The sequence below is a fragment of the Micropterus dolomieu genome, linkage group LG02 (genome assembly GCF_021292245.1).
Source record: "Micropterus dolomieu isolate WLL.071019.BEF.003 ecotype Adirondacks linkage group LG02, ASM2129224v1, whole genome shotgun sequence".
Lineage (NCBI taxonomy): Eukaryota > Metazoa > Chordata > Actinopteri > Centrarchiformes > Centrarchidae > Micropterus > Micropterus dolomieu.
In genome coordinates this window covers 13,802,965-13,813,011 of record NC_060151.1, presented here as the reverse complement: position 1 = coordinate 13,813,011, position 10,047 = coordinate 13,802,965, and the positions used below count along the sequence as shown (strand labels likewise).

At 39.6% G+C, this 10,047-nt stretch overlaps 1 protein-coding gene across 1 annotated transcript in view; it reads left to right on the top strand.

The window, feature by feature from the left end:
• Positions 1–5,635: 5,635 nt before the first annotated feature.
• The window catches only part of LOC123958721, a 74,042-nt gene continuing 69,630 nt past the window's right edge, over positions 5,636–10,047 (top strand). Inside the window, exon 1 of the mRNA XM_046032285.1 lies at positions 5,636–5,767. Coding sequence (XP_045888241.1) covers positions 5,636–5,767 — 132 coding nt within the window. The remainder of the gene's footprint in view (positions 5,768–10,047) is intronic.

Below are 10,047 nucleotides of genomic sequence, written 5' to 3'. Positions count from 1 at the left end.
AACAGTGAACAGTCAGTGTGCTGTGATCATACTGTCAGTGTCTCTGCCTCAGTGAGACTCACAGGATCCAGCAGCAGCAGCAGCAGCAGAGCTACAGAGAACATGGTTGGTATTGAAGGTGATCTGATGGGAGCTTCTCTTCTTCTGCTGCAACTGACAGCATGATATCAAGTCTTTATAGCAGACTGTGAAGAAGTTCACTTTGCATAGAGAAGGACACTGACAGGCTATAAGAGAAGGATGAACAGCTGTAGCACATGTAGTCAAGCAAGACTCTGATTTGTATCATGACCATTTATTTCTAAATCAAACCAGAGGAGCTCATTCCTGCTAGCGGGCATCAATCTGTTTAAATCATTGCCACTTTGTCACAGTGGACATAAGTGGACTCAAGATGTCTCAATAACTGGACTTCGTAATTAGACTTTTCTGTAACTTCTGGCAGCAATACATGCTATTAAGGTGCTGGCAGTTAGTCGTGTAAATGAGCGACGTGACAAAGAACAATTTTCAAATCATGTGGAAGCTCTTTTTGTGTAAATGTTACCAAAATGTAATTTTTTTTGTATCACATGATTTCAATCATTACCCTTATGGAGACCATACCCAAAATGTCTATTTGAATAGCTTATTTATGGCATCGGTATACCAATCAACAACACCAAAAAACTTAAATAGCTGGGACTCCCTGCCAGTTCAGTTCTAGATGAGAGGAAAAATGGGCAATTGCCTTGATTTTTAACCTTCCTTGGATAACTATGACCTGGATAACTGAGAATCTTGACAGACAAGATAATCTGAATCAATACTTGAGTTTGCTGCAGGTGTTTGAAGGCCTGTATTGTTTTTAGACTTTTAAAGTTTTCAGAATTTGAATTGTGGCTGTTGGAAGCCACAGACATACAAACTTGAAGCCTTAAGAGGATATGGATTGTTTCATATAAGCAGTACATTTACATTTATTCATTTAGCTGACGCTTTTATCCAAAGCGACTTACAATTGAGGTCGCACGCCTCTGGAGCAACTAGGGGTTAAGTCTCTTGTTCAGGGACACAATGGTGGATGTCTCCCACACCAAAGGCAAGCATCTTATCTATGCGCCATCACAACCCCATGTAAAGAGCTTCCTTGTTCTTACCTGCCCAGTTAATAAACAGGATGAGAAAAACTAAATATATTCAGGTCTGATCATTGTAAAAGCCAGTTGTCTTTGTCCAGCCTGCAGTGATTTAGCCTGTCCTTCACTCTGCAACACATACATAGAGGTGGAAGAGATCAGAGTTTTGCATCGCCTCCTACTCAAAGAGCAAAACACTTGTTTTTATTAATTTGAAAATGTTTTTTTTAACTTATTCTGCTAACTTTTATTTAATCCATGTTTAGATCAACCAGGCACTCAGATCAGAGGCGTGTTTTATTGAAGATTGCTATGATGGACATATCGTGTGTGTCAGTTTTGAAATAATAAAGTCACAGCTGCTGCACATTAATAGAAACATTATCAACCATCACTTTGCTGTTGAAGAACAGTTCTTCAGTAAAAACCATAGTCCAACATAAGCTTTTGCTACAATAATGTCTATTTGTGTGTCTGTGTGTTTAGGTGCTCTGTCATACTGCTCTTAATATCAGTATGTAATTAATATTAGTTAATTACATAAATAGTGATTGTGTTTATCATAATGAGGTTAAAGATGTGACCTCTGATGCTCCTCACAAGGTACAAGAGCAGGACAGAAGTGCACTGCCCAGAAAAGATTTGCATCAGGACATCATGTGGAGGGAGGGGCTCTCAGGTGGTTTGTTCTAGTTTCATTGAATTGTAGCATTTATCATTAGTTTGTTTAAAAAAACTTCCTTTTCCTTTCATGTAAAACAATTTCACATCCGGAGAAGGGAGCCCATTATTCTTTTGTATAGTTTTATCATAAAATCCAAAAATACAAATGAGGGCTGTCTGTAGACTGTTAAGTTGAAGTCTCAATGATCTCTCTAAAATGTCTGGTTTAATCACAGGGAGTATTTGTGCAGGTCTGTTGGTGGTTTGTGTCACTGTGGAGCCACGTACACAATAATACACAGCTGTGTCCTCAGGCTGCAAATTCTGTCCTGCTAATTTCACCGATGAAGTTTGTGTGTAGCAAAGGAACTTGTTCTTCAGAGCATTATTTTGGTGAAGGTCTCCTCCTCCAAATCGATGAAAAATCCAGTCCATTGGTTTTCCTTCACACTGTCTGATCCAACCTGTTGCATAGCTGTTATCAGTCAAAGAATAACCAGAGACCTGACAGGTGATGGTCAAAGACTGTCCAGGCTGCACAACCATCGTGTCTGGCTGGATGAGATCAATACTGTTCACACCTGTGGAAACAGAAATCAGCATTATCTCCATCATTCATCTGACTATTCAGTGTTTCTAATGTGTTTATTAGTGTGAATCCACTGAAAGCTCCTCACAGGATCCAGCTGCCAGCAGCAGTATCAGAGCTGCAGAGAACATGTTGATGTTGAAGCTGAACTGATGTGAGCTCTTCTGTCCTCTCACTGACACACACACACACTTCACTTCCTTATGAGTAACTTTTATTTGCATGTTGAATAATATTTTACATTTGATTTAAATCAGTTAAAGGTGTAAACAGTGTGTCTCCTCGATTGGCCAAACTAGAGAAATTATTATTTATTTAAAGAACATTTTTATGAAGGTGCTAAAATGGTCTTAGATCTCACCATCTAGATCGTTCATTAGAAAACTTGTAACCTGCCATGATTTGATTTAATCTGAAAATATGTCTTAAATCTCATAAAGTAAGATTCTTTAGAAAAGTTGAATACTGTTTGCTACAGAGCTTTTTCAGCAGATCAGCAGATATGAGATTCTCCTTATATTGACAGAGGAGAAAGAAACTTGACACTGACTGCCTGCTAGTGTTTTTATAGGGAACTGCAACATTTTCACTTCCATAATGTGATCAGCTTAGATGTCTGCCAATGGCTGAAATGTGAACATGTAGTGTGTCTTTTATTTATAACTTGACAATGATTTCAGCAGATTGTTTTGCTGTCATTGGCTGTTTTATGAGGAAGTGGTCTTTACAGTAAGATATTTTTAATTATGTGTTTGTTGTTGTTGATTAATGATGATCTTTCTCAGGGCCAATTTTCATGATTTAATTAAAAACAACAGAAGTTAAAATAAAAACAGAAGTCTTTCTCAGGATCTATCAGCACAGGAAAGATGAGTACTGTAGGTTTTTGTACAGCTGCTCAACCAACTCCAGTCACTGTGAGTGTCGAGCACAATAATAAACAGCAGAATCTTCAGTCTTCAGACTGTTCATCTGCAGATACAGCTGCTCTTTGCTGTTGTCTCTGGAGATGGTAAACCGCCCTTGGACTGACTGAGAGTAAAACTTCCTGTCACTATCATATTCAATGCTGGAAATCCACTCCAGTCCTTTTCCAGGAGCCTGTCTGATCCAGGCCATCCAGTAGCTGCTGAATGATATTCCAGAGGTTGTACAGGTCAATCTGTGGGATTCTCCAGGCCTTTTAACCGCTGGTTCAGATTCTGTCAGAGTCTGACCATCAACACCTGTCAAAAGAATAGAACATATTCACTTGCTGTAAGATGGCACATTTATGAAGACAGTTTTAACTCAAGATCAGTGAAAATCTTCACCTGCCCAGCAGACAGTTAAAAGCAGCAGTCCTGTCCTATAGTCCATCATGTTAAACTGTGTGTCCACTGTTCTCTGTCATCCTCTCTGCAGTCAGATAAGTAGAGGTGGAAGACATCTGAGTTTTGCATTGACTCCTCCTCATAGGGAGGAACTGGATTTGACTTGGATATCAGTTACTGTTTCGACATTTCTGTCCGTATCTTGGAGCTCTTTTAAGCCAGTGCATTCAAAAATGTGATAAACTAGCTACACATGTCTGCTATTAAATGGTGTAGCTGTAGCTGCAACACAGACAGAAAATGCACGGTTTAGTCTCCATCACATGTTACAATTTACCCCTTAGTCTGGGTTAGATGTACTCTGGGGTAAATTGTAACATTATATAAGTACAATGAAAAAACATGATAATGAAAGCTTTTTATTCAACACTTTTGTCATGACTCCTGCATCTGGCACCTGAGTTTGGCACTTAGTGAGTGTGTTTTCATTTGTTTTTTTTCCTTTGGGTGAGTGAGGCATGCTTGGTTTGTTTATGTTCTGTTTTTCTTCGCTCCCTTCTCTCAGTTTTTTAAATCCTGGGCATGTCTGGCTTCCTGAGTTGGCACTAGCTGCACCTGTTGGTAATCACGCACCTGTTCCTGATCTGCCATCCGTACCTCTTCTTAAGGAGAGACCAGAATTCCATTCCCTGCTGGGTTGTTAAGTTGTGTACTGTAGGTCTTGCCTTAGCATATAGCGTTAAGCCAGTTAATCCAGTAGCGAGTTTGCTTTAACTAGTTTCTCTCTGCCTGTCTCCAGATCACCAAGTCTATCGAAGCCAAGATCCAACCCTTCCAGCCACCCCAGCCATCCAGCCCTCAAGTTCTAACTGCTTGGAATGAGACTCCCTGCCACCTCACCCTGCCTCAGTCAATAAACTGTTTAACTGCTGCATTGTGTCCATGTCTGCATCTGGGTTTTGGCATAACTCCTGACAACTTTTCTTTAACTTTTTTTTTTTAACACAATGATTGTGATTCAAGTATCTAAGTGAAAGTTGTGACATCGTAATGCTTTTGTGAAAATTTGTGTGTGTCAGATATATGGTGAAATTCAAAGAAAACATAAATGGAATTAACCGAGACTATGGTCGTTAGAAATAACCCACGCTTGTGTAGCTATGAACTAGCTTACCTTACAGCTTAAAACATTAGCACTAACAACTTGCATGCAAGATATCTACATAGAAACACAATAAATGTGATTTAAGTGTAGCAGACCTAAATTTTAGTTATGCAATTGAATAAATTTATGAGAATTGATACCCAATTATGAATTTTTATAATCATAAAATCAAAATTCCTCGTTTCAGGGCACCACCGGAGTTGTTATAATCCTAGAGTCTCCGGACCTCTAGGTAGTTTTGAATAATTATACAATTATTACTAGTGATCAGTTAGTTAATAATCGCTCAATTATGTTAGATCAGTCAGTCAGTCTCATATCTAAAGGGTCAATTCTCTTGGCAGGAACTAGAAATAGGCAATGGACATCAAGTCTTACTGCTTGTCGACAGTCTGCTTTTGGCCTGTTGCACGGGTCCCACGCTAGCTGCCCGATCCTGGCTTTTTGCCTCCTCCGTCTGGCAATTCGGCTGTTTTCAAGTTTCCTTCGTTGTAGCTGGCGAGACCACGTGGCTTGGTCTGACCTCGGTGAAGTTGGCTCGACGAAAAAGGCTTAAAATGGAACTAGGTCGTTCCTGAATTAGTCCAGTGTAACTTAACGGACTGATAACTTTAACAAACAAAAGAAATAAAGAAATTAAAAACAAACTGAAGGGCAGATCGAGGCACATCAGGTGTGTAGCTTCAGGTGAACAAAAAGCCTGTCTCGCTGGCCGAGTCTGGGCGTTGCCTGGCGAGGCACGCCACACGCCTGGGGAGACTCTGGCTACACATTTAGCTGCTGTGACATGAGCTGGATAAGACAACCTGCAGGAAAAGCACTGGAATGGATTGGGGTTGCCTGGGTTTCTTCCGGTAACACTTATGCCAGCAGTGTACAAGGACAAATAGATTTCACCAGAGATAATAGCAACAGCATGGTGAATCTGAGACTGTCCAACTTAAAGCCAGAGGACTCACACACTGGTTAAAAGAAGCAGAGAGGCTTTACAAAAACTCTTCAGAACATTTGTTTACAAAGACCTACAGGTGGCAGTAGAAGATGAGATGAAAGGAGAGAGGAACCACAGAAGAAAGTGAGACAGTCATTTGGGAAGTTTTCTGGGATCACTGACTGACCATCAGTCGATGTTGTCTGATAAAAGATAAAACAGCAGGAAGCAGGAGAACTCACAGGGCAGAGAGAGAGCAACCAGCAGAAGAGTGAGTGTGTTGATCATCCTGAGGCTGGAGATGTGACCTCTGATGCTCCACACAAAGTACAAGAGCATTCAGCAGGACAGAAGTACACTGCACAGACTGAAGATTTGCATCAGGATATCATGTGGAGGGAGGGGCTCATGTACTGGCTCTGTTAGAGTTTAATTTTACTGAATCATTTATTTTGAATTCATGGCTTTAATGTAGCTGTATCCTCCTGATGTTGGACACAATATCACATCAAAAAACATTTACTCTTATGTTATATGACAAAATAAATGATATAATAATTGAATCATAATAATGAAGTAATGTGGTCTACCTAATAGGCATTATATTACGTGGTCTGGTTTTAATTGAAAGATTAATTGATTTATTCATTTAGATGTTTGTATTTATTTTAATTTGCTGTTGCAAACACAGCAGTGAGGTTAAAGCAAGATAATCTAAATAAATACTTGAGTTTGCTGCAGCTGGTTGGAATTTTTTACTTAAAAAGGTTAAAGTATTTAGAGAGCAAATTAACTACTTAAGAGCTGAAATCTCAATAAGCTAACAGTTGCAATGCACAGGAAAACACCTTCTGATTTTTTTTTCATGTATATGAAAGTGATGTTTTGTATCACAATTAAATCTTAGATAATTCAAACCATTGAAGTATACAAATGCAGCTTATTGTTCAGCTACTGTCTTCTATGATGATTCATTTTAACGTCCTTATGAGCAACTTTTTTACACACTGTTGAAAAATAAATAAAATAAATAATATTAAATTATTATTTAAATCAGTTGAGGGTTTAAACAGTGTGTATTCTCAGCAGTGTCAGTTTATATATTTATATGTACACAATATTCTCTTCCGTTGCATTATTTCTGCATGGAACAGACCCAGAATACTGCACATGTATATATCTGCAACGTTGTTCTTCGATTCCATATTTATAGACTTCTACATTTATTTATGTTGACTGAATGTTTGTCTATGTGTAGCACCTTATCACCACAGCAAATTCCTCGTATGTAAAACACTACTTGGCAATAAAGCTCCTTCTGATTCTGATAAAGAGTTCCATTGTTCTTACCTGCCCAGTTAATAGAAAGGATGAGAAAAACACCCAAATAATCAGGTCTGATCATTTTAAAATCCTGTTGTCTCTGTCCAGTCTACAGTGTAAATGTCAGTGATTCAGTCTCTGTCCTTCACTCTGCAGCACATATGTAGAGATGGAAGAGATCAGAGTTTTGCATTGACTTGCATTGAAGTCCACTTTGGCTCAAAGAGCGTTGTTGCTAATCGCAGGACACACCTTAGTTAAACATGTACCTATGGTCAAATTATTTCCAATCTTTTTTAGAGTTACCATGATTTTTGTCCTGGCCAGTTTATCAGTTTGTTTTATAAAATAATTCTGTTGAACCACAATTCAAAAGCAATGTCTGATTTCCATCAGTTAATTTTCAGTGACTTTTTATGTAAAGTTATTTCAGGGACCATTGTGGGTTTTTCTCTATTTAATGGAAGGATACCAACAATTTTGTCCACGTTTCCCATACGTTCATTTATTTGTGGCGGCCGCCACAATATCAACGCTGACCGCCACATATTGAAGTGTTTTTTTTTTTTTACTAGGCCTATTTAAAATGGTATTTGATTGAAGAGCGCCGTAGCGCAGTCGCTCAGAACATCCTCTCGCTTGTCCCTCTCTCACTCTCTCTCCCTCATGAACACAGCTGCACAAATCAGTCCAACACAACACTGTCAATGTCGGAGACCCAGCTTTAAAAAAGTTATTAGCAAGCATGCAAGGAGGCTAGCTAAAAAGGACAGCTAAGTTATTGTTAGAAAACACCTGGGTTTTCGATGTTAGCACGCTTTATATAGCTGATTGTCAATATCGACTGCCCGTGCACCCCTCCTCATCGTGCACCACAGTTACAGTGTCATTCTTTGGGAAACACTGGTAAATAACTTGAAAAAAAATAACTGAATCATAAAAATGAAGGAATGTGGTCTACCTAACATTCAGTGTATATCGTGATTTGGTTATAATTGAAAGATCAAATTATTAATTTACATGTTTGTGTTTAATTTATTTTGTTGCTGTAAAAACAAGTGAGGTGAAAGCAAGATAATCCAATACTAATACTGCAGCTGGTTGGATTTTAGACGTTAAAAGGTTTCAGTTCTCAAAAATTATATTTTATTTAGTTAAACTGAAACCTGGTTGATGATATGCAAAAAACACAGCTATAAAAAAAAACAACTGTAGCAGGACATGAAAAGGTCTGCTGGTTTATCTGTCAAATAATGTTTATGGACGTGCTCTTTTGTATCATAATTAAATATATTAGACATTTGAAACCACTGAACTTTATGCTGTTTATTGCTCAGCTACTGTCTTCTCTTTGGAGTTGTTTTAATGAAGCTCTTTTATGGAACAAGCAAGATGCAGATTTAGTAATTTCTTTTCCACATTCATATCTCTGCTTAGAAAGGTTTTTTTCCTAATCAAACAGTGTTTCTCACAGTGTTTGGTATAACTTTATAGAATCATATTCTTTCTATCTTTGAAGTAATGATATCAGTCATATGAGATAAATGCAGTAAAGTGTCCTGTAGGATTTTGTACAGCTGCTCAAGTCACGGGCAGAAAAATAAACAGCAGAATCTTCAGTCTTCAGACTGTTCATCTGCAGATACACCTGCACAGGGCTGGACTGGGACAAAAAAAAAAATCGGCCCTGGACTTTTTGGCCCGGGCGGCCCTCCAAAATCCGTCGGACACCCCTCACCAACAAGACAAGAATATATTTTAATAGGCCTACTATTTGGGGGAAAAAAATTATAAAACATAGGTATTTGATAGGGGAGATTTTGAGCATTAAATCGTTTTTAGCTTAAGTTACTTTTCTGGACAACAGAGGTGTTACATCCCCGCTCTCTAGGGGTAGGAGTGACGTAAACATAAACCAGATGGTTTTCGTATGGGTGGAAAGATTATTTATTAAACAGTCTGATACACACAAAAGGGTCAAACAGAAAATGGGCAAGTGGGTGCTGCGTAAAACAAAGAACCAAATATAATAAAAAGAGATCCCTCCTAAATGAGGGATTACTAAACTACTTGCAAAAGAATAAACAAAACCTTTCTAGCCGTTGTTCAAAAGCAAAACACAGGGAGCGCAGCACCCCTAAACCTAGTGTATCTAACACAAGTATTTGGTGTGAGAGATCAGTGATGAGCTTCCCCTAGTCCAATTCTGTAGACCAATACTGGGATCAGCCCAGGTGAGTTACCAACTCTCAGTAACACACAGATCTAACAAACAAAGAAATGGTTGTTTCCACTGAGGACACACACAGAGTTCAAAGTTAGGACCAGCGTTGGGGCAAACTACATGGCAAATGGTAGCTGCCTCGACCCAGCAGCAGACCAGCCTATTTGAGAGATAAGGCACGGAGGAGGTCCTGCAGGCAGTTCGGCGATTGGAGAAGGGTTGGTGCGCCGCTCCAATCAGGACCGTCGGATGTGGGAGGCGGGATCAGCCAGACTGTTGGTTACGTATTGTAACCCCAGATTCTATGAGTATAGGCGTAGCCCTCTAAGAGCTGTCGCTATTGGGTTCATCCCCGCACGCATGCGCAGTCCTGAAGATTTCTTTCGCGCCCATGTGCCGTGCACGGGCCTCTCTCAGGTCCGCAATTTAGGTATATAATACCGGCAAGACCAGAGATCTGCTCCCAAGAGGTCAGCTTTTTTTCTTCAGCCGACGCTGGTGGGACCAGTCGGGCCCGCAGCTTAGAGGGCTACGCCTATACTCATAGAATCTGGGGTTACAATACGTAACCAACGTTCTATTTCGTATAGGCTTCGCCCTCTAAGAGCTGTCGCTATTGGGATAAGGGCGAAGCCAGATGTAGTCAATGCCCACTGGACCCCCAGCGGTCATAAGCATTAACACACCAGCTCACAGTACCCTAATCACACAATGCATGATA